We start from the raw sequence: 23,556 nt of genomic DNA, 5'->3' as shown, positions 1-23,556 counted from the left end.
CTAATCAAAAAAGCAAGACCTGATGAAGTTGTGCAATCTCCATACATCCACCTCCTACTGCTAATATGATGTTTTGTGTAGTCAGTGTTTTCTTACCTTTACCACATGGGGGCATTGAAGATACAGAGCATAATTCCCATTTTAAAGACCAGAAAACTGGTATAATTCAGCACCAGTCTATCAGTCACCAGCTGCTGACTGTTTAGGTGGCAGCCCAGCCAGATTTGCATCCATCCCAACATCCTTCTGCCAGGACAAGGATGTCCATTACAGGAGAGTTTGTATCCCATGCTCACTTACATTCAGAATGGTTTTGCTGTTTCCACTGTCCACACCCTAATATGGTGAGATTGCACTCAAAGATTGCAGAATAATTTCACCCTCTGGAGAGGAGGAGAAGATATTTCTCATTACTTTGCTCTGCCAGCAGAGGGGCAGAAGAATGTACAGGAGCAACACATTTCTGGTGGTGAAATTTCCCTCTCCTGACTCCAAATGTCAGTGAGTGATAAAATAAAGGGACATAGTCTGCACAGAAACCTTGCAAAAAAATTGTCTGCTGAGAGCAGAGGGAGCAGTTTCCAGGTTCCTCACAGGCTGGGAATGTTGTAACCCACATCCACCAGCTCCTGCAGTCAAAGCTGACACTGGAGCCAGCAGGAGAGAAAGCAGATTTGGGAACCTGCTTCCCTCTCTCTGGTTCCAGCAGCCCTGGATGCAGGGCTTTGCTTTCTCCAGCAGCTCCTCTTGGCCATGACTGACTGCTGTGAAAGGCACAAACAGTGCAGAGGGAGACCCTCCTGTCTGCAAAAGGCTACTTCTTGCAGAATATACTTTGCAGCACTATGCAGAGAGATCAAAAAACCCACACCAGAACAGACTGTCACTTCCAGAAAAACCTGCACTCAGCAGAACTGGGGCTTTGATGCTTTGGGTTTCACTTTCTTTAATTTTATTCTTATCATGTCTCTGTAGGCAGCAGCAGTTGTAGCTGGTTTGGTGGCCCTTACAGACCACACATCTTTCCTATCCACATGGTGCAAACAGATGATCCAAAAGCCAATCCCAAAATACGATCCAAGTCCTTGCCCCATGTCCAAAGCCGGTTCAATCTTTTTTTTCTGTGCTCACAAACTCGAGCTCAGAGCCTCGAGTGTCAGGATCCATCAGCCCTGCAAGCCTTTGCAAGCCAGACTGGAGTTATATTCAGTTCCCAGTCAGTTTTCACCCCATACCTTAATATTCTTACTTGTTTTGTAGGGCTGACAGCTCCACCTGCCACCCATTTCTGCAGCAACACCTCCTCTCATTTGTCCTCCTGAGCCAGAAGGAGCACTCAGCTGTCTCTGACAAGCCTCACCCCTCCATCCATTCCTCCACATCATTTTGCCATCTCCTGCTTCAAGCTAGAGAGTTCAGCACCTGCCTCCAAACCCTTTCTCTAACTCACCAAGCTCTGTCCCTTCCACACCCTGCTCTGGCCATGCAGCCAGAGCTCAGAGAGTGAACCAGCCCTTGATGAGCAGACTGCCCCCGTGGAGGCTGGAGGGATGATGCTTCCCACATGCTCCAGTTATAACAACAGATCATTTGGGTTGTTTTCTCCCTCCTTCTCCTTGTGCAGTGTGGTTTTCCAAAGGCATTGCTGTGAAGTCATAGCCAGAAATAGCCCTTGACACTGCGATGCTATAAAACATATGCTAATGAAATAACAATTGGGAAATGTTCTCTTGCTGCAGGACCCTCTGTCAGTGTGAAGGGAGAGCTGGCAGAGACCCCAGACTTGAGGTATCTGGTTTTCTGTATCCCTGGCACAAACAGTTCTAGGAGGAAAAAATTGTGGTCTTTCTGCCAGGCTGGGTTCAGGTGCAAAATGCTTTAGCAGAGTGTACAAGAGATCAGCACAGCAACAACATAAAAACAGAAAAACATAAAACAAACAAAACAAAACAAAAAGGCAGTTTTGCTGCATTTTTGGGGCCCAAACACTGCTGAGCTGATGGAGGGGAGGGAGCAGCACCAGCTGATCTTGGCCCTGGCAAATGACACATCAAGGCCAGGTCTGGCACTGACATTTCCTGGCCAAACCAGTGGCCAGAAAACCTTAACTGGGAAGCCTGGAGCTCCCTAAATAGCAGGCAGCACAATGCAAGCACAAGCTGGGAAAATAAGTAAACAAAAATAAATTATTGATCACCCAGGTCCACGAGGACTCATGTCCCTTCTCAAACACGACTGTCACTCACTGCAGCTCCTCTGGATATATCCCATACCCATGGAAATGTTCAGTCCCTTTTTTCTATTATTTATTTGCTTATTATATTTAATATATTTATATATTTGCTTGCTTGACTTCAACCATCTTTGAATGAGAAATTACCCTGTAGGGCTGTCTTTTCTAAAGGACTATTGCAAGGTTTTATTGCCTTATCCTGGAGAGCTGGTGCAGAGGAAAGATCCTTGTCTGATGTGTTCTGGAGGATCCTGCACATGTACAGGAGCCCAGATTGACTCTTATCCATGATATTTGTGTTCTAACCTGTCTGTGAAAAATCCCACATGCCCTAGTGGAAGGTGAGACCTCTGCTATGAGATGCATGGCTGCCCCTGATTACAACTTATATAATGCTCTGTGCTAATAGCTCAAATCATGAATGCTCTTCCTGAAAAAGGACTTTCTAAGGATTCAGAAAGAACAAGGAAAATAAAATTAAATGCATGCTCCTGTAGCTGTCACAGCCAGGCAGAGCACTCATGGCTTTAATCTGTAGTTTCAATGGTACAGTAAGTCCCAGCCTCTCTAAATATGCACGTCTGGAATATTGGAACTGGCTGCATTTAGCCACTTTCTTCCCAAAATTCCTAGATGAGATTCCTTGGGGCTTGCTGCCCCCACGTGGCTGACCTGCAGCAGCTGAACCAAAAACACAGAAAGGAACTTGCCAAGCACCCACCACCAGCCCGTGGTGGCTGTGCCACAGTCAGTCTCAGGTTTGATGTTCTGGGTTAAATAATGTCCCATAATCAGGCCAGGCTTTCCTAACCCACAGCATCCACAGGAAATTGTCTCTACAATGCAATTTCTCCTCTGATCCCATCACCTTGGTCCCCACTTTGTCTCTATTAACTCTGCTGGAGCTGGCTGACATCTCCAGAGCCTTGGATAAATCTGCTGTCACTGACTTTGCTCCTTCATGAACTGCACCACTGGTGCGCCCACAAACATCTCTGAGGGTTTTTTCCAGCTATTCCTTGAATGTAGAGAATCCACTTTCTTACTAGGTGATATATTACAAACACCTCCTCTTGTAAATCCTTCTTCAGTTCCACTCTTTCTATGCCAATGGAAAGACATAATTATATCAGTTTAAAAATATTCTGGTTTTACCCCAAATACTGTGACTGTGAGGGCTGGAGGTGGTAAATGAGAATTTACTCTTCCTGTCAAAATAGGCTTGGAACAATAACATCCAGTTAGACAAAACGAAACATTTTGTTTGTGTTTTAGGCTGGTTTTTTTAACTTTTCTGTCATGACATAGAGCTAAATTTGGGCTCATGCTTCCTTTCAGAATAAATAATTAGAGTTTCGGAGATTTTTTTAGAAAGAGTTGGTGCAAACAGTTTTTGAGTAATTCATTAGTATATTTTGGAAACTGGTGTTGATGCAGTAGTCTGGGTCAATTTATTACTGTATAGTCAGGGGAAAAGAGACTTCAGAAAGGTGATTTACCAGTCTCAGTTCACAATTAAATCCTCTCACCTGTTAACCCAATCAAAGCAAGGCAGAAGTAAGGCTGCCCTAAAACATCATCTGATGAGTACTGCACACTGGTACAGTCCTGCATCACTTTCTCCTGCAGGGCAGGCAGCAGCTTGCATTGCTCCTGCTCCTATTGTGAGTTTTCCCTGCCTAAAATAAATGTTCTTAAGTCTGAGAAACAGCACCCAGGTGTCTTTCCCCCCACCCCCACCCCCCTTTTATTAGCCTTATTTCCTTTTATTAACTTGTCTGTATCTGCAGAGCAAATCCACCCCAGCTGAATTTTCACAGTTATAACCAAAGGTGACCAGACTGCAGAGATCTGAGACTTGTCCAGGATGCAGAAGCTACAAACTGCAGATCTACATCTCAGTCAGGCTTGACAACAGCATGTACCATTATTTCCCACGCTACAGCTTTGTGCTCCTCTCCCCTTTTTGAGTTCTGAACCCCCTAAAAAAACTTTGGAACAGATGTACCCCTTCTAAAAAGCATCTGTTTCATTGCACTGAGGTTTTCTAACAGGTTTCATTGGACAGTACCCACCAGACACAGCTACAAAAGCTCCCACTGTCAGAAAGAGCCAGGCTATCCCTTTCACATGGCCTGCAAAACCTCTGCTTGCTCTCAGCTTCTCAAGCCTGAAAACAGACCTGAATTCTTCCTTGAAACTCAGCTACCAGAGCCAGCTGATGATACATCTCAGCTGTGATTTGAGTGTGTGAAAATTCACCCTCTTCACCACTAGCCCATGGAGAAATCATCTCTCCTTCCACCACCCATGGCCTGTGGAAACTCTGAATGACCCACAGTGAGTGCCCAGGTACTCCAGGATGGGTTTGATTTGCTTTCTGCTTCCAGGATGAGTGTCTTCTGCTGACTGGCACATTGCTGTGCACCATGCAGGACTGCTCAGCACCACCTTCTGCACCAACATCTCCACGCTTAACACAAACATATTCATTCACACAATCACAGGATGATTGAGGTGGAAGAGACCTTCAAAATGATCTAATTACACACACACACACACACACACACACCCCTCACCAGGGATGGGAACACCTTTCACTGGACCAGGTTGCTCACAGCCCATCCAGCATGGCTTGAACACTTCCAGAGATGGGGCATCTTTCAGCTCTTTTTGGTAAAATGCTGATAAACCAGCACCCTTGTCCTGTGAGTGGTGGTTCCCCCCTCTCCAGCAGACACCTGGAGCTTGGAAGTGTGAATGAGTGTCCTGGTTTGAAGGACAGGTGTCTGCCAATAAAGGCAGGAACTTCTCTTTGAAATGGAGAATGCGAACCCCCTCCCTCCAAATTATTATTATAATTTTGAAATTAAGGGGCTCTCAGCAAAGATATGGGAATTAGGAATAACAGTTCTTTACTAGGAAAATTAAAATAGAAATACAGCATTACAAAGAACAATCCCAAAACACTGCCAGAGTCAGAATCCAAGCTGGCACAGTCAGTCAGTCAGGGTGGTGGCACAGTCCCATTCCATGGTGGCTGCATCCTCCTGCAGGGGCAGATGTGGTTCAGCTGGAGCAGTGCTCCTGGAGAAGGTGCAGTTTCCTCTGAAGGTCCAGGGAGGATGTGGAAGGGTCTGGCTTTCCTCTGGAATCCAGTGGAAAGAAGGTGCCTTGGTGTCCAAAATCTCAGTTTTTATCTAGGTAGGAAAGGCTTGGCTCCTGCCCTGGCTGGAGCATCACCCAGTGGGATGATGGAATTTTATCAGTCATGCACTGGGACTCACTGGCCATTAACAGCAGATGATATCTTCCTAGACGGAGGATGGGTTGTGGAATAGACAAAGATGATTGCCCCAGCTGGTTTAAAGATGGCCCATTAGCAGATAATATGTGCCAGGAGATCAGGGTCACTGCCCCACCCGGCTGCAACAGATGGGGACAGAATTCACATTGCTGGTCTCATCCTGTACTGCAACCCAAAACAATGAGTGTGGACAGTGTTGGCAAATTCACCAAACTCAGTGTGCAGCCCCACGTGCAGTCATCCCCCCTTGTGACACCCTGGCTGCTCTCCCTGGCAGGAGGACTACAACCAGCTGAGACCCCTGTCCTACCCCAACACTGACGTGTTCCTGATCTGCTTCTCCGTGGTGAATCCTGCCTCCTACCACAATGTGCAGGAGGAGTGGGTGCCTGAGCTCAAGGTCTGCATGCCCAACGTGCCTTATGTCCTCATAGGAACACAGGTAAACCTTCTCCTGAGCACCTGGGAAGATTTCCTATCCAACTCATGGGAAATTCAGCCAGATCTTCCCACCAGATGGAAACTCAGGGACTGGGAATGGAAGCCAATATGCAAGTGTCCAGACTGGCAAAGCTCATCCCATCTTTTTATTCAAATGTATATTAATGTGGCAACAAGTCGTAAGGTCTCTAATGAGGAGAAAAAAAAAAAAACAAAAAAAACAAAAAAAAACAAAGTTTGTGGCTAGAAGCTGAAGCTAAACTTCAAACTAAATTTTAAGAATGGGAGTAATTAGCCAAAAGACATGGGAAGGAAGTAGCCTCCCTTCATGCTTTTACATCAACATTACAACTGGTGACTCATCATCCTGCTTGTGTTTCAGTGATTGTCAGACTGGATGATCAAACCCCTTTATTTTGGCCCTAAAATCTATTAATCTGTCAATCAAATAAAAATGCCTTAAATATGAGTTTGTTACCAAGATTCAGAGTCTTGGATAGAGACTGTGAGTGTAGGGATAAAACCACCTGGAAAATGTCAGAGCACTGAACAGTAACCCAAGTCAAATTAGAGAAACAGATCAAATTCTGGTCAAAACAAAAATCTTCATGCCACAGGAAATACAAATGCTGGCTTTGTTTTCTACACTGGAATAATCTAAAACATTTAAAAATAAAAACATTATCCATTGGATCACACACACAGTCTGAAAACGGACAGGTTTGAAATGCCAGAATACTTTACTTTGATGTTTTCTGTGGAAATGAAGGATTTTGTTTCAAGTCAGACTGAGCTATGTCTGTCTGGCCTATCAGGGTGGGTTTGGGTGATGCTGTGCAGGGTTGCAGCAGCTTCTCCTGCCAGTGGGGCTCTTTCCTGTCCCACACCCATCTGAGCTGTGGCCCCACAATCTGCAAACTAGAACTAGTTCATGGTAACATTAAAAAAATTTAAAAAAAAAAAAAAGTAAATGTGCAATTCATTTCTGAAGCATCACCTGAGTTGAGGCGTGATGCAGATGCCCTGATGTGGGTCTGTAAAGCCATGAATAGCAGGAATTACAGCAGAGATTTTGTGTGTTTTCCACTAGATTGACCTGCGGGATGATCCCAAAACCTTGGCACGGCTGCTTTACATGAAGGAGAAACCCCTCACCTACGAGCACGGAGTGAAGCTGGCAAAGGAGGTAACAGCTCCTTCTGTGCCTCATGAGGCTGCCTGATCAGATTTCCACTGTTTTTTTTCATTCAAGGCTCTTCCAAGGCCCATTGGTCCCAGAACAGAGGTTCAAGCCTCTGTTCAAACAGCTGCACCCAGGCACACATTGTGACCCCTGAGCCTGCATTTCTGCTCCAAAATCAGTCCAAATATAGAATATCCTGAGTGGGAAGGGAGACAAAAGGGTCAATGAGTCCAACTCTCATGCACAAGGCAACCCCAAAAATCACACCATGTTTCAGAGAGAACTGTCCAAACACTTCAGATCTCTGGCAGGTGCCATGACCAAGCTCTAGGAAAAGCATTGAGGAACACCAGGCAGCAGGTGGCAAATGGGCATCAGAAGACATTTTAATGCCTGTTTTATCTAAGGCAGGTGTTTCTTGCTCAGGGTTCTGCCAGGAGATGCATGTGACAAACCCCTCTCTGCAGTCAAGACACCTCCTGTCAAACTCCTCTCTATCCCAGTCTGTCCCCAAAAGCACAGACAGCTGGATTCCCACTTATCCATTGCACTTCAGGCAGCAGAGAAAGTGCTCCCAAAGTTTCTGTGGCACTGTACATTTCTCCTGGAAAGGCAGGGGGTTAGAAACACTCCACAATCCCTGGGATGCAGGATTCTGGATCCTGGCCTTGTCCCCTTACATCTGCAGGTGCTTTTATTGTCCCTGGCCCTCAAAATCAGAGCACCCGTGAGCAGAACAAGCTGAATAAGCCACAAGGTTGCTGAATAAGCTGAGGCTGCTCTCCCAGGGCTCTGTGGTTGTTTGTGTCATGCCAGCATACCCAGGAGACTCCTATCTCAAAATGCTGTTTCCCTATTCCCATAAATCAGCTGGAAACCCTCCCCAGGTAGCAGCAGCCTCTGAGACTGGAGGAAGCAGGACAGAAGTGTGACAGGTCATGGGAGAAAAGCCAAGTGTGTGAAGGAGTTCAGCCACAACCCAGAATTTCCTTGAGGCCTCCCCAGCTGCACAGGCAGGAGGCCAAGCTGCTGGTCCAGCACTCCAACATGGGTGCAGCCCCTCTCTCTGGAGAGAATTCCTGCAGCCCATTCACCCCACGTGGTGAGAGCTCATGGTGATGCTGATTCCTGCTCTCCTGGTCAGGATGACCATGAGCTTGTCCCTCCATCCCACAGGCAGCCAGATACAAAACAGAGAAATGGTCTAAACCCTTCCTAAAAGTAGGAAGATGCTGGAACGGCATCAGTGTCTCTCCCAGGAGGGGATACTCACCCTCACTTTCCCTCTTCTCTTTCAGATTGGAGCCCAGTGCTATCTGGAGTGCTCAGCACTGACACAGAAAGGCCTCAAGACTGTCTTTGACGAGGCCATCATGACCATCTTCCACCCCAAGAAGAAGAAGAGGCGCTGTGCCAGGTGCCACCGATGCTGCACCCTTGTGTGACGTGCCCTGGGAAGCAGAGCCAGCTGAGCCCAGTGAAACCAAGCAGGTTACAAAGGCAACCAAGGTCACATGCAACTGAAACGGGGAACATGACCAGAAAAGGGTCCTTCTTGCCCAAATACAGGAGCTCTGCATCCTGTGGAACCTCCAAGCTGAATCACCCCTGGCCATCTCCTGTCTCTGTGCTTTCCTAACCCTCCAGAGCTGTTTTGCAGCCTGTTCCCACTACTGCACCAACAGAAACCAGGATGCTGCTTGGCTCCCCACCTTAGGTGAAGGTGGCTTGTGACAAAACAAAGAGCTAAAGATGGCAAAAGAAACAGGAGAAACTCCTTTTGTGGCCTTATGCATCAGAATTAGGAATTTGCAGTCCTTAGAAATTGAATCTGAATTGACTGAAAGCACATGGAGATCTGTAGAAATCTAATATGTAAGATATACACCATAGGTAGGATGTACTTAAAAATTGCTTTACTTTTATAAGACTTGCTGGTTCAGGAGATATTTCAGTTTGTTCAAACCACATGGAAGCAAAGGTGGAGTGATTCCAGTTTGTTTTCACCTAATGGTGAAACTTGACATCATCAGGATGTTACTGCACCCAAGCTATCAAAATGGATCAACATTTACCTCCAGACTTAAGGAATGTTCTTACAACTAAAAAAAATGCAAATAACTGTATTTTTACAGAGGAACGTTCAGGCTGAGCCATGTTTCTGTAATCTGGGAAAGGAAGTACAGAGTTGTAGCATTAATGTACTGAAACAAAGAAATTCTGCCACCAAAGAATATTGCCCTGGACATGAAATAGCAGCGTGAATCAATCCCTCTTCCAACTGAGAACAAGAACGAGACACATTGCCATGGCAACTGAGAATTTACCTTTATAGATCAGCTGGATTTCTACATCTCATCCAACAGCCAAGAATAGAAAAAAAAAAAATAAATATAGCCAAAGGTCATACTGACTTTAAGTGCTTTGAGGTGATCCAATTGCCTTAAAATTATCCTTTTTTTTATGAAGTATTTCTGTAAAAAACCTCATCCAAGTGGAGTTGTGAACTTGTGGCTTATTGTAGCCTCCCTCTTCCCATTGGTTTCTCCTCTCCCTGCTGCCATTTTCCCATCTTCACAGAGCTTGCTGTTCCAGTCCTCAGGAGTGGCAGATGATGGGCTGCAGCCAACAGCATGGAGGGGGAAATCCAGCCCACAGGGGAAGGGAAGCTCCTGTGTTCTCCCCTTGCTGCTGGGGAATTTGTGCCTTCTCACTGAAGCCCCTCTGGGGATCCTGCAGCTTTGCACATCACAGCAGCACAGACCCTCCCAGGTGAGCTCCAAGGGCCTCTGGTCACCTGCAGCTGCCTCTGGGTACCCTGGCAGTGCCATGAGACTGTCTTGTCATGGATTTCATCCCCCAAGCAGGAAACCACAGCACCAGCACACAGATTTGAGGATGTAACTCAAACACCAGCGTGTCCAGAAGTGCTGGGAGGAGCAGGTGACAGCAGAGCATCCTCCCAGCCCAGGGCCACAGACCCTGCCCCCATCCCATGAGACTGGCAGCCCTCACCTCTTGGGAAGAAGAGTTTCCTGAGAGCACACCTGCCACCAGACAAGCAGGGAGCTCCAGACTGGTGCTGCCAGAGTGATGGGACTGCAGCAGCACCAAGGGACCAAGCCTGAGCATCAGGACCAGGCTTATGGAGCTGAGCTCCTCCTTCAGCACAAATTCAGCTTCATTCAGTGGTAGGATGGTTTGGGTTGGAAGGAACCTCAAAGATCATCTAATTCCAAGCCCCAGTTTACCATGGACAGCTACAGAAACCAGCTCTGACACCCCAAAACATTTCAAGGTAGAAATCAACAATTCCCTCTGACAAAAGCCATCAGACTCAAGGGAAATGCTTTGCTCTTTTTTTACCCAGTGCCCTCCACTCACCATCCCTTTCCCCTTGCACACAAACATGGATGAGAACACAGTTGTGCCATATCTGAGATAGACATGCTCTCCTCATTGCTGGGGATTTTTTGTCCATGTTTTCTATTTGGTTTTATTATGTCCCAGGAATTTATTTCAGATGGCCTGGCAGCTAAAGCCCAGCTCAGAGAGGTGCAGGGGTCCATGCCATGCCACAGGGTTTGTGTCCATCCCCAGGCAGAGCAGGGAGGGCTCAGCTCAACAGGACACTGCCTATCAGCTCAACTATAATGAATAAAATTATATTAGCGGAGTATGAGGAGAACTAGGCATCGATTAAATAAATTCCTATTTAGGCTTACAACACGACTAGAAGTCCACTGAAACAACAACAACGTTTTTAAAAACCCTTTAACAGATTTCAGGGAAATTATATCTGCACTGTGCTGCCTTTTACTTCAGTGGAAATTAATTAGGATGATTGTTTTAGCTCATGTAGGTTGCTGGAGAGTGATGTATGAGTCTCTGATGGAAGAAGGAAAAGTCTGGTTTAGCACAATGAAAGTGCTCAGGTTGGAGCTGCCTGGTTTTTTCAGAGCTTAAAAAAATGTGGAAATGGAGGAAATAGAAAATCCAGAGAGATAGCTGAGCTCATCCTAACAAGCACATTGGAAAAGTGAAATGGAACACCCTGGCACACATCAGTGAAATCCAGAAATAATCAAATTGGTTTTGTGCATGCCACTGAGTACCAGGGGTGATTGTTAATCTTAATGGAATGGCACAGGATTGGCAGTAAAATCAAAAACCAAGTGGGAAGTTGTAGCATTAATGTAACTGCAGTGGTTTGAGGGAAATTAACTACAAAACATGGTGATGGAGAAGCTAAAATGCTGCTGTCCTAATGTGTTAAACTGCAGCACCCTGAACAAATCCTTGCATAAAGGGAGCAGATAGAAAAATGTTAATATACATACAGAAAATGTTAAGGCTAAGCAGGGCTTTCTTTTTACTTACAAAATGGAGCACATCAAATTTGGGAGGAAGAAAAATTTCAAGTTTTTCAAACTGGTTTGTACCAAAATCTGAGTTCTGGGAGCTGCAGGAGAGGGAGAGTGGTCACAACCCACTGAGAAATAGCCTCTGCACTCTATTTATTTTAAATTTCCTTCCAGCAAAAATAAATGTTTTTTGAAAAGCCACGTTTAATGCAGGTCCCACAAACATTATTCCTGTGTTAGGTTATGTACACACACCTGTCCGTGAAATGTGGCAGTTTCTCAAAGATCTGTTACACTATTTTTTGGGGGGAGGCAGGGACAGCACAGGCCAAGAGGCTGAAGAAGGGGATTATAGGCAGATGTAAGGAGAGTCATTGACTATCTGGCAAGTCATACTTAATGCCTTTTTTAAAAGCATTAACAGGCAGTAAAGCTTATTTTCAGAAAAACCACACCACCAGACACAGAGCAAGTGCAGGCATAAGGCCACAGGTATAAACTTCAGTTATTTTCAAGCACCATTAGTCATAAGGAAAGAAAATCAATAGAGGACTGCCAGGTGAAGGGAGATGGGTTTACTCACTGTGAGATGAGCTGGAAATCAGATCCCAATTTCACCTCAAAAGGAGCACTGCTAAGGAGAGTCATAAAGGTTAGAAACCATCCCTGGAACTTATTTGACAATGTCCCCTTAATGCAGCTGGTGTCAAAGCCTTTCCTGACAGACCTGCCTTTGCTAATGGTTGCTGTCATTTCTGAAGCACTCACAGCTTACAGGAAACTGGCTGGGTCCTGTAAAACCCATCTCCTTTGGCCTCTTCTGAAACCTTCCTGTTCCACCAAGGTTCTTAACCTGCAGCTGCAGTTTCAGAGTTCCCAAAGTATTTTCAAGCAAACCCCTGCAAGGAGGTATTAGAGGTATTAGAGAGAGATCTCAATTCATCAGAGAGTTGCTATCACATTAAAACCACCCACAGATGCCTCTGCCCTTCAGAGCCCTGGAAACACCAGGACAGTGGAGCTGGGACAGCCCTGACACTTCCAGCACAACTTGAAGGAGGTCCCATAAAAACCCACAGCTTGTCCTTTCCTCCCAGAGCTCTGAAAAGGTGGGGAGAAGGCAGAAACAGGGCTCTAACCCCACTCAGGTGTTCAACTGGATGCATGCCTTGTGTAGGTACAGAATTCACCTCAAGTCCAGTATGATAATCAAGTTGACATTGATATTTCTCACCTTTTTTCACTTTTGAAGCCCTTAAAGAATTTAAAAGAGACATAGAATTGGATATAGCACTGCATCTTAATATGAAATAAAAGTTATTCCAAATATTTTTATTAAAGGGACAGATTTTGGCAGTCCTCCTCATACTGAAGAGAATCTCACTTCACAAGGAACTGTCTCCAAGTTGCTCATGTCTCATTCAATCCCACTGGCACTGCTCAGGACATGAGGGAGGCTGATTGGTGTTCCTTCCTTGTAGATTTTTACCAGAAAACCTCTTCCAGCTGCTCTAGTGTTGGTGGCCTGTGTTCCTCTGAACACCTTCAGGAATGGTGGCTCAATCACTGCCCTGGGCAGCCTCTGTCTCCCTTTAATTCATATAACAAAGATGCCCATCTGCTTTCATACCTTGCTTAGAGCCTGTGACATTTTCCTGTACCTTTTTTCCCCAAGTGACACAGCAAATACCTCTTGACTCACCAAACCTCATCTGGATTAAAAATAATCTTCAGTGGCACTGATTTGTCTCAGGCCAGGATTGTCTGAAAGCACATTTGCCTTCTCCAACAAAACAATCCATATGCTCACCTTGGCCCAGGGACCATTTGTTAAACAAAGAGGTAGGATGGAGGAATCTGCACATGCCTTTCTCCATGTATTTTCTTTTTCCCTGAGGAGGACTTTTAATGTTGTTTCATCCGACATTAAAAAAAAAAAAAAAAAAAAAAGGAAAATCTGGAAATAACAGAACATTTTGTTGGTTCACAACTCTACAGGGCTGGAGGAGCATCTGCTGTGACAGGAGGTGAGCATGGAGTGACCCACGTCACACAACTCCTAGAGCTCTTTCAGAAATTAAGACAAATTCCCACTATGAATGTTTATTTTCCTCTTGGTGAATAAAGACCATCTGAGAGCAGGAAAAAGCCTCCCACTGATTTCAGTAGTGCCTTGTGATCTCAGCTGTCTTCACCTATCAAAACAAAACAGGAACAGAAATATTTTTGCATCAAAAAGTCAGGACAAAATCACCCATTAGAAGTTGTGACTGCAATATTAGGGCTCAGAGCCACAATTAGTTAATTTGATCCTCAACCTTAATTTTTTCCTTTTAAAAATAAACCTTTTCATTTGAAGATGTTAAGGGGATGCCCTAGAACAACAACAACCAAAAAATCTTCAAATTATATATTTTTTTTAATTATAGTTAAAGCTTTCAGAAACACAGGAACGAAAATCTGTTCTCTTGGGCAGTTCCAGGAATGACACCATAACAGCAAAAAGAGTCAGAAGCTCATTGTAAGAGGAAAATCAGTTCAGAAACCCAGAGCAACAAGCAAAAAATCATGTGAATTGCTGTCAGTGGTGAAAAAAAATATCTTTAACATTGAAAATATGGATCCCCATCCCCTTCCAGATTGTACAGACCATAATGCAGTGTTTGGCATTCTCTAACTGTAATGGTAGGGTGGAGTTTTCAAAGATGCTCTGTTGGCTTCATTTCAGTTCTCATGAAGGCAATGGAAAATTTCAGTGACATGGCTAAAAATTTCCACACATGGCTAATGTGGAAAATGTTTGAGAGTCTTTGTATTTCCTCCTTTTCTGACCTTTTATTTTGGCTGACCAAGCTTTGAGCACACAGATACACTGAGCCAGGTCCAAGAATCTTTTATACCTTCTGGCTGCTGGTTAAGGACTCCTGAAAGGAGTTGGGGCACCCAAGGACTTTGCTGATCTCACCTTTGGAGGCTGGATCTGAAATGCCTCAGTTCAACCACTACTGAGCTGAAGATGGAAGTTACATTATATTCACAGTGTAATATTCCAGACATATGGTTATTTTTGCCTAAAGACTCATTGCTGTCACTTAATTTCATCTCATGCTATTCAGAACACCAGGTTTGATGAGGTTTTGTGAAGATCAGCTTGAGCTCTCAGTGATACCAACTCTGGTGAATTTTGACTTTGATTGGAGGCTAATGAATTCAGAGCAAACAGTTGTCACCAGTCTACAGCTTCCAGATCTTCCAACACAACATTTGTTTGTATTGATAACGTGTAGAAAAATTTGTCTGATGCCTGTCAAAGTAGTTTGTGGGTAAATCACATCCAGAGTGTGGCTATCATGTCTCTCTCAGCACTTTTCCCTAAATAAGCAGCTGCTCTAAGTGCATCACAGAGCTGGCAGGCACTGAACTGCCCTGTCAGCCTGGAGCAAATGAGCCCAAACTCTCCCCAAGCCTGGGAAATTAATCCACTAATAAAACCAAAAGTCAGAGGGGAAAGACACTGACAAAGCTTTCACTCATGAGCAGAAGTGACCCAAGCCCAGGGTGCCAGGTGGGAAATGCTACAGAGGATGACATGGTGTGCTGGCCCTGATGCCCCCAAAAAGAGATTCTCTGCTTCCCCGAGAACACAAAGACATTTCATTCCTTTCTTTTTGTGCTTACTTAATAGTAATATTTAAAATTATTCCTAAAGAATTGCTTAAAGCTAACAGTTCAACAAGTTATTTTGATTGAGTTTGTGAAGCAGATGTAATGACCTCAAGACAAATCAAGACCTAACTCATCACTAGTCAGGTCTTAGCCAGTTAGGACAAGGAGTCACTTACTTGATGTCAGCAACTGAATTTTTCTCTCTTAAAAGTTGCTATGTGCAATAATGCTGGAATATGGGGCTGGTGAAACCAAAGGATGGGCACTAAAACAGTATGTCTGACTTTTGAGTGGTATGCCTTTTTTCCAAAGATTAACCAAATCTTCAGAATTCAAAGCAAAACAACTTCAAACCAAGGAAATTCAGTTTTCAAGCAAATGCGTCCTGCATAGTTTAAAAATCATGTAAACACTATTAATTTCCTATTTATAGCACATAATTCTGTACTCTTTTTTATCATCTTTTAAACATGTAATTACTGTATATTGTAATGCACATTAATATCGTTTATTGTACATAGTTTATTTTAACAAAATAAATGTATTGCAAAGTATTTTGACAGCATCCTTTTGGGGAGGTGTGCTGCTGTGTTTATTTGCCCAGATGCTAATCCCATGCACCTTGCAGGATGTTTCAGGTAGGGAAAACAGCTGCCAGCATATTGGCAAGGAAGATGATGAGCTGAGCACCCTGAGGTCCAACAGCCAGGGCAGGTGGGGTCAGGAGGGAGAGTGAAAGGCTTAGAGTAAAATTACATGAGGAAAGACAGCCCTGCTGGTCTGGAAACAAAAATATGACTGGCACCAGACTTCCAGGGATTCAGTGCAGAGATGTGTATCTTGTTTTATGAAAAATAACAAAATTAATTACAACATAAAAATAAAATAAAGTGCATTTGTTATCCATCTGTTCATTAAAATTTGTTTCAAGACCAGAAGCAATCTCATTGACCAGCTCCTCTGGTCTTCAAGTTAAGCCTAGAAATCCCAGCACTCCTGAACAACATCCCTGATTTTGACTGAAGCAAAGTTTCACCAGAGGAAGGCTCTTTTAATGTTCCTGCAGCTTGTGAACCTCAGCAGGTTTAACTAGCCCTGCCTGGAGCACTTGCAGAGAAAAGACAAAGCATATCAAGGTTTATTCCTAATAAAAAGGCACTGCAGCCCAAATCCCTGGCTGCTATAAATGGATACATCCCCAGAGGAGCCAGGACAATCCAAGAGGGCACAGCATAAAACCTGAATTATATTTTATTCACCTTCCCCCAGAGGAAGGTGGCATTACTCACCAGACTTCCCATGGCCTGATTTTATCTGGGAAGAAGTGGCAGGAGCACCCACATGTCTGGAGTTAACCAAAGGCATCCCCCAGAGCAGAGAATTCCTAAATTGCTGCCAGATAAGGCTGGGTGGATGCAGCCAAGGGAAGGATAGCTCCAAGCAGCCCTGGTGCTTTCACATTCCCTGAGTAGCCACAGCTGGCCACATTCCCTGGCAGGTGAATAGGCTTTGCTCTGACCTAGGGCACTGCTTCCAATGTTTTCATGTAAATGGGTTAACTGAAACCACCTAATTACTGCCTTGTCTTCATTTTATTTTGTCTTCACTCAGAGTCAGGATTAAAAACACAAAGGAGATGAATTTCTCATGTTTGGGCTCAGTTGTTTATTAAATCTTCTCTAAAGTACAAAGAGTGCTGCAATACTTCTAGCTACCATCTAAAAGCAAACAAAATGGAGGTGAATCTAGCTAGTTACAAGGTATTTTAAAGCTAAACAGTCCAATAAAGAACTAACACCTGTATTATTTATACTTATATTTTATTTATTTTTATTTATACCAATAATTAAACCTCTGTGACCTGCAGTGCAACACTAACTGTCCAACCAGAAACTACTGCCTGAAACCATGAAAGAGAAGGAAGAAGTGGACAGAAAAAAACAAAAATACAGATTTCTGGCATGGTCTTTTGGGTTGGCACAGCAGCTGCAGGGAAAATGAGCTTCCAGGGCCAGTGGATTCTTGTGACTGTCATAGAACAGGAGGGTATTTTAACAAATAGAATACAAGAAATGACAATTAGTGTTCAGGTTAAATGAGCAACAATAAACCTCATGCACTGCAGGATACAAGTCACAAGGGGCCTTGCAGCCTGTACAATGGTAAACACACTGTGGAGAGGAAAAAATCATCTGTAGCATCATTCCCAGTGTCCAAAAGGGAGACTGAGGCACAAAGAAACCCACTGCTTTTTGTGGGAGGGAGAATACCTGAGGTGTCATGGCCCTTGTGACAAACATTCCTTGCAAACACCAAAAACACTCTAAAGACAAACAAACTGTTCAACTGCTTTGGACAGGCTGTGTGGTGAGATCTGAATCCATGACTTAAAGAGCTTTAAAATGCTCCCAAGGAGGTGATGTCTGCCTGGGAAGAAGTTTCTCATGCTCTGAAATACATGGGCTGTGTTGACTCCCTGCAAATTCTGAGGATGTAGCACCCCAGCTGCAGCATTAAGGATGTAAAAACTGAAGACCTGGTCACAAGCTGTGACAGGACAAGGAGAAATGGTTTTAAACAAAAAGGGGATTGATTTATGCAAGAGGTTTTCTACAGTGAGGGTGATGGAACATTGGCTAGAGAGGTAGTGGATGCCCCAGCCCTGAGGAATCTGCTCTAGTGGAAGATGTTCCTGCTCTTTGCAGGCAGGCTGGACTAGAAACAACTATTATGTGATTTTAGGTATGAAAACTGATATGAATTTAACAGGATTAAGACCTACTAGTGTAATAATTTCTGGGGAGAAATTTCTACATTTGCAATCTGGTGTTGATTGGACTTCTGTCACTCAGGGCAGACCCGGAGCATGTCTTTTGCTCTCCTCCTTGAAAGATGATCTCAAAGTGGCCTTTTGCTGACTTGGTTTCACTCAGTACATCCTTCCCACCTCCTCCTGCTGCTCCCCAGTCAAAGCCCTTTTCCCACCCTGCAGTGTTTTGTTCTGGTCACTTGCTGAGGTTTCTGCTGTCTCACTGTGTCTGGGTACATCCCTGGTTTCCTGCTGGCTGCAAAGAAAGGAAGTTTGCCACTTTCTAACCCTGCCTCTAATCCTGAGACTGCAGCACAGCCAGACTCCATCAGAGAATTTCAGGGAAGGAAATGATTTCACACCAAGGAGATGCTTTGCAGGTGTTCACAGCTCTGGCAAAGGGTTTGTAGGAGCTTACAGATATTCTACGTGAGAAATCTCTGCACACACAGAAAGAGGGACACAATGTTTTAAATTGCTTTCATACTACAGTTTTGAGGTTTATTAAGAGCACAAAACAATTTGCAGGTTTCCCATAATAACTGTAATGCCAATTGACAAAATCAGAGGGGTTGTGAAGTGCAATTTGAAACAAAACATGAGGATTTTTAAAGGGTAGTTAAACTCTCCATCAGCAAAGAAAACTGCTCCTGGTGCTGTTGAACACAGCAGTCCTATTCAGAATTACAAAAGGTAGGATAATAAAAACACCTTCTTCTTACTAAGTCATAGTACAGCCTTTACAGATTAAAAAAATGTACATCAGCTGATAAATCAGAGGTTAAATTTAATCAGTCTCAGTGGATAGGACACCTGGGGAAGTTTCAAGCAGGCATCCCTGTCAATGAAGGTGACTGCATCCAGGAGAGAGGGCACTGAGGGGGGGAAACAGGTGCAGGTATTGCTCTGAGCAGCAATCCTCTCCTAATGGCTATCTGAGAAGGTGTCTTTGTTCTGTGAGCTCCTGTGGGCCTCTCCCACTTGGCAAATCTTCCTTTGTTCGCCTAATTTCCCATTTTGCTCAGAGGAGAAATGAGGGGTGAATGTGAGTGTGTCCTCCTGCAGGTGGGAGCCAGGGAACAAAGGCACCAGTGTGGCTGTGGACACAGGGGGATCCTGTGGCAGCTCCCAGGGGTCCCCCTGGTTTGCAAAGAGAGGGTCTGAGGAGGTGTGAAGTGTCCTGTGACACGTCTGCTCTCTTTCCTGTGCTGGATTTGTCTCCTGGACACTGCACAGCTTTCCTGCAAGCACATCTGGCTGCCCCCCCAGCTCTGTGTGCTCCCCCAGGGGAGCAGGTCTCTGTGGAGCTGGGCAGCTCAGGGAAGTGTGGGAACCCCCTCCCTTAGCCCCCTCTTTCCCAGCTCCTCAGCCAAGGGCTCACTGAACCCAAACCATCATCGCTGCCTTTTGGCTTCATCCCTCTGACTCTGGAAATTGTCAGGAGAGATGCCTTGGGCTCTGCAGAGTCTCTGATTCCATGTGAAGCCATTTCCCCTCCAATCCCTGGACAAAAGCAGATGGTTCTGAACATTTAATGTGTTTCTCTCTTTCTTTTCTTTTTTTCGGGAATTGTCCCTTATGACAATTTTTTTTTCCAGCATAATAGCTCCAATTAAGCAAAGCACTGAAATACATGCTTAACTATAAAAGTCCACTAATATTAAGCAAAACACTTAATCATGAGCTTAAGTCCTTGGCTGAGTCAGGGCTGAGCATGCATTCTCCCTAATTTCAAAGTGGTGATCTGAATACTTATTTCCATCTCGTTAGCCTTGAGACTTTTTTTCTTTCACTGTTATTCCTGAATGACTGCAGGGTAAGATTAACTAATGGGTGTGGGAGGGGGAGGTGGTGGAAGTGTTGGTAACTGCATTTGTGTTATTGGGAAGAAGCTAAACCCCAAATGAATCAGGATGTTATGGAAGAGGCAATGCTTTTGGGGGGTGTTCCCAGACATGGCTGTTCTGCCCATGGAGGGAGAATTTTAATTTTAATTTTAAAACTATTGCATTAACAGTACGAATTCTGTATTGCATAATGATTTTGATTTCTGTTTTATTAACTTCAATTCTTTCAATATTCCTACCAAATTTTAGAAAGCCTCCAGACATGTCCCTGGATCAAATGTACGAAGATAATCAGTTAAGTTGTGAATTTAATATTCCTTTGTTTTCTTTTTTGTTAATTTTATTTTAGCATGTGTCCTATGACCTGACGCTGTGCTGTCTCATGATTTTAAGTATTTTTCAAAGTTCCAAGAAAATTATCTGAGTTTCTTTGAAAGCCTCTTCTGAATTGCCAGTCTTATTGCTAGTCTTTTTGTTCTGACCTTTGTGCAGGGAGAAAAGTCACTCAGAGTGAAAAGCTCATGAGGAAAAAGGGAAACTGCAACATTTCTTTTTACCACGAGATTTTCTATTGTAAGGCAGTGGGTTTCTACAGCAATAATGCTTCGAGCAGCATGAGGAGAGGGGATTAACCCTCATCAGAAAAGTCAGTGATTAGGAGCATTACAAGGACAAAACAAATTCTGGGCTGACTCACACCCTCCAGAACTGGGGGTACCCAGGGCGTGGAGCTGGGGAGGATTCACCCAGCTGGGTGGGAGGTCAGTAGGTCTCACACTCGGTGGTGGCAGTGGAGCAGATGTCACAGTGGCAGCGGATGGCCTCGGGGTAGGTGTAGGAGGGGTCCACGCCGGGGGCACACCTGGGCAGCTGCACTGTCACCATCCTGCTCTCGTTGTAGGTGCAGATCCGGTGGTGGGACTCGATGTAGGGCGGCTCCAGGATCGGCTTCTGGGCAGGAGGAATGCTGGCCTCAGGCAAAATGCAAGGCAAACATCTGGAGCCCCACTGTCCTCAAGGGGATTGTGTGTAAATAGAGGAGCTACTGGATCAGGTGGAAGGGGCCATGGAAATAAATTTTAGGTTACATCCTTCAACATCTTTCCTCTTGGAGCCCTGCCATGGAGGGGAGTGGGTACATGTTTCAGTTTTTTTAAAGCAAAAAGCTCCAATTAAAACCTGCTTGAAAGAAGGTAAAAGATTATCCCAAAAGCTGGTTTTTAGCAGAGTATGAGTGTTTCAACAAAACACTTCCAAAAGTAGCTGCTTTCTTCCAGAAACATTGATTTTCCATTAAATACACTCTGTTCCATGTGCACAAGCTGCCTAAAAGCAGGGGTGCATCCAGGTACCAAAGGCTGGGGCTTTTTCTCAGCCAGACCAGTCTTCCCTGTCAGGCTGTACTTCCCAAAAATCCCAATGGCTCCACACTGTGGGGAAAGCTCTTGGCACAGCAGCCAGCATAGGAGTCTGCAATTCCTCCTGAGAAAATCAGCTTGGCCAGAGACCTCAGCCATCAGAAGAAGATAGGAGCCTGAAGGCCTTGAAACCCACCCTGCCTTGTGGTATCACAGTGGCATTGGTTTTGCTGAAAAATCTGTTTCTCCTTTACAGGGACACCCATTTTCCAAAGACTCCAAGAATGGGCAGCACACACAGGAATGGGAGCCCATTGCCTAAGGTGACACAGCCAGGAGACATTTTAATTTCTTTCTTTCTCTCTGTGCTGTGCAAAGGGCCCTCCCTGGGAACCAAGAAGGACGGAGTGGGAGAGAATAGGAGCAATATCTCAGCAAGAAGATGTGCAGATATCCTCCCTCTCCAAAGCCCCCATCCAAACACATAGTGGTGCCTTCTGGAAGCTGTTGAACCCACAGCCAGGTGCATTCAGCTGAACTATACCCCCGGGATACTGCTGTACAGCAAGAGAGGCTGCAAGGTCTGAGCTACCAGAGGAGCTCAGAAGTAGGGGGAAGCAGGGCTCAAGAGATCCCTCAAAGGAATCTCATCCCAGCATGGAATCTGGCTGCTGGTGGCCTTTCCCCTCATCCCACCAAGTCAAGAAGAAGGGGAGTCAGAGCTGGCACACAGGCCCTGGCCCCTCCTCTGGTCACTTACGTAGAGTCCTTCTGTCTATGTGCACAAAATCCCTTTGAGTTACTCGAGGCTTTCTGAATAAATTAAACTAGAATTGGCCCCTTGAGCTTTCCAGTTGCAGAACAGCACAGTCAGAAACTTGTTCTCTGGCATGTGTGTGATTGCACTTATGCTCTTTCTTTCTCCCTCTGAACACCCCTAAAACTCAAGTACTTCATATTTATCCAAGGCTATGACTTAAAACCAGACCAAATTAGAAACAGACTTTAGCTTTGGGTTTTTTGCTTTTGGAACAAAATATATTACCCATCAATTGGGATCTCCATCTTAATCTCCAAGGAATACTTTTTTTAAAGCAAAGTAATAAAGTCCCTCCTCTCCTTAAGTGTTCAAGCTGTAAGAGGCTTTCAGACTGCGTAGTAAGAGCATTACACAAGTGCTTCATTAATATCATCACATGGCTTCCACTCCCCTTTGGGGCAGAGGGAGGAGGGAGGGAACAACCAACAACAAACGCTGACAGCAGCAGCCAGGGGGGCATGAGCAGGACACTGTGGGTGGGTGGGTGCCTTTAGAGGGGTTTTCCTGGGGGGCAAGTACCAGCCAGGGATGTCCCTGGGTCCCAGCCTCACCTCCCAGGTCTCACAGCGTCCCCAGCAGGCGTCTGTGGTGACCCTGAGCCCACGGCAGCCGGGTTTCCTGGCCAGGAAGGTGAATTCCCTCACGGCACAGCCCACGAACGTCCGCAGGTCGATGGCCGAGGCCTTGGTGGGGGCACCACGGCCAGACAGCAGCAGGACAAGGAGAGCTCCCAGGATCAGGCAGTGGAGCTTCATGCTGATGGCAGAAGGGAGAGTTGGGTGGGGTGCGGTGGGGTTGTGTTGGGTTGGGTTGAGTTGAACTGGGTTGTGTCAGGTTGTGTCAGGTTGGGTTGGGTTGGGTTAGGTTGGGTTGTGTTGGGTTGATTTGGCTTGGGTATGTTGGGTTGGGTTAAGTTGGGTTGGTTAGGTTGGTTGGGTTGGGCTGGGTTGGGTTGGGTTGGGTTGGGTTCGACTGGGATGGATTGTGTCAGGTTGGGTTGGGTTGGATTAGTTCAGGTTGGGTTGGGTAGGGCTGGGATGTGTCGGGTTGGGTTGGGTTAGGTTGGGTTGGGTTAGATTAGTTCGGATTGGGTAGGGCTGAGTTAGGTTGGGTTGGGTTGGATTGCATCAGATTGGGTTGGGTTGAGTTAGGCTGGATTGGGTTGAACTGGGTTGGGTTAGGTTGGGTCAGGTTGGGTTGGTTGGTTGGTTGGTTTGGGTTAGGTTGGGTTGAGTTGGATGAGGTTGGGCTTGGTTGGGTTATGTTGAGTTGGATTCAATCAGATTGGGTTGGGCTGGGTTGGGTTGGGTTGGTTTAGGTTGGGCTGGGCTGGGCTGGGCTGGGAGAGCCAGCACAATCCAGCAGACAAGAAGTACAAGTGGATGGGCTCAGCTGAAGCAGGGGTAGCCCTTCATCCCTTCAAACACACAGTTACCCATCCTCCCTCAGCCTGGGAGAAGATGGGCAGGTGGAGGAATGAGTGGCCACCACTCCCAGAAGTGGAAAATCTCAGTGAAAAGGTCTGTCA

The 23,556-nt window shown here is 45.3% G+C and overlaps 2 protein-coding genes across 2 annotated transcripts in view; one reads left to right on the top strand and one right to left on the bottom strand.

Annotated features, from left to right (window-relative positions):
- The window catches only part of RHOJ (ras homolog family member J), a 53,223-nt gene extending 43,652 nt beyond the window's left edge, over positions 1–9,571 (top strand). Inside the window, exons 4-6 of the mRNA XM_079308290.1 lie at positions 5,818–5,982; positions 7,072–7,167; positions 8,463–9,571. Coding sequence (XP_079164416.1) covers positions 5,818–5,982; positions 7,072–7,167; positions 8,463–8,609 — 408 coding nt within the window. The 3' untranslated portion in view covers positions 8,610–9,571. The remainder of the gene's footprint in view (positions 1–5,817; positions 5,983–7,071; positions 7,168–8,462) is intronic.
- Positions 9,572–20,612: 11,041 nt separating this feature from the next.
- GPHB5 (glycoprotein hormone subunit beta 5) lies at positions 20,613–22,783 on the bottom strand (the record flags this gene model as incomplete). The annotated part of the gene is made up of 2 exons (XM_079309101.1): positions 20,613–20,801; positions 22,580–22,783. 2 exons carry the CDS (start codon positions 22,781–22,783, stop codon positions 20,613–20,615), a joined length of 393 nt encoding a protein of 130 aa, XP_079165227.1.
- Positions 22,784–23,556: the final 773 nt, after the last annotated feature.

The sequence above is a fragment of the Erithacus rubecula genome, assembly GCF_903797595.1.
Source record: "Erithacus rubecula genome assembly, chromosome: 6".
NCBI lineage: Eukaryota > Metazoa > Chordata > Aves > Passeriformes > Muscicapidae > Erithacus > Erithacus rubecula.
This window is presented reverse-complemented; position numbering and strand designations above follow the sequence as displayed.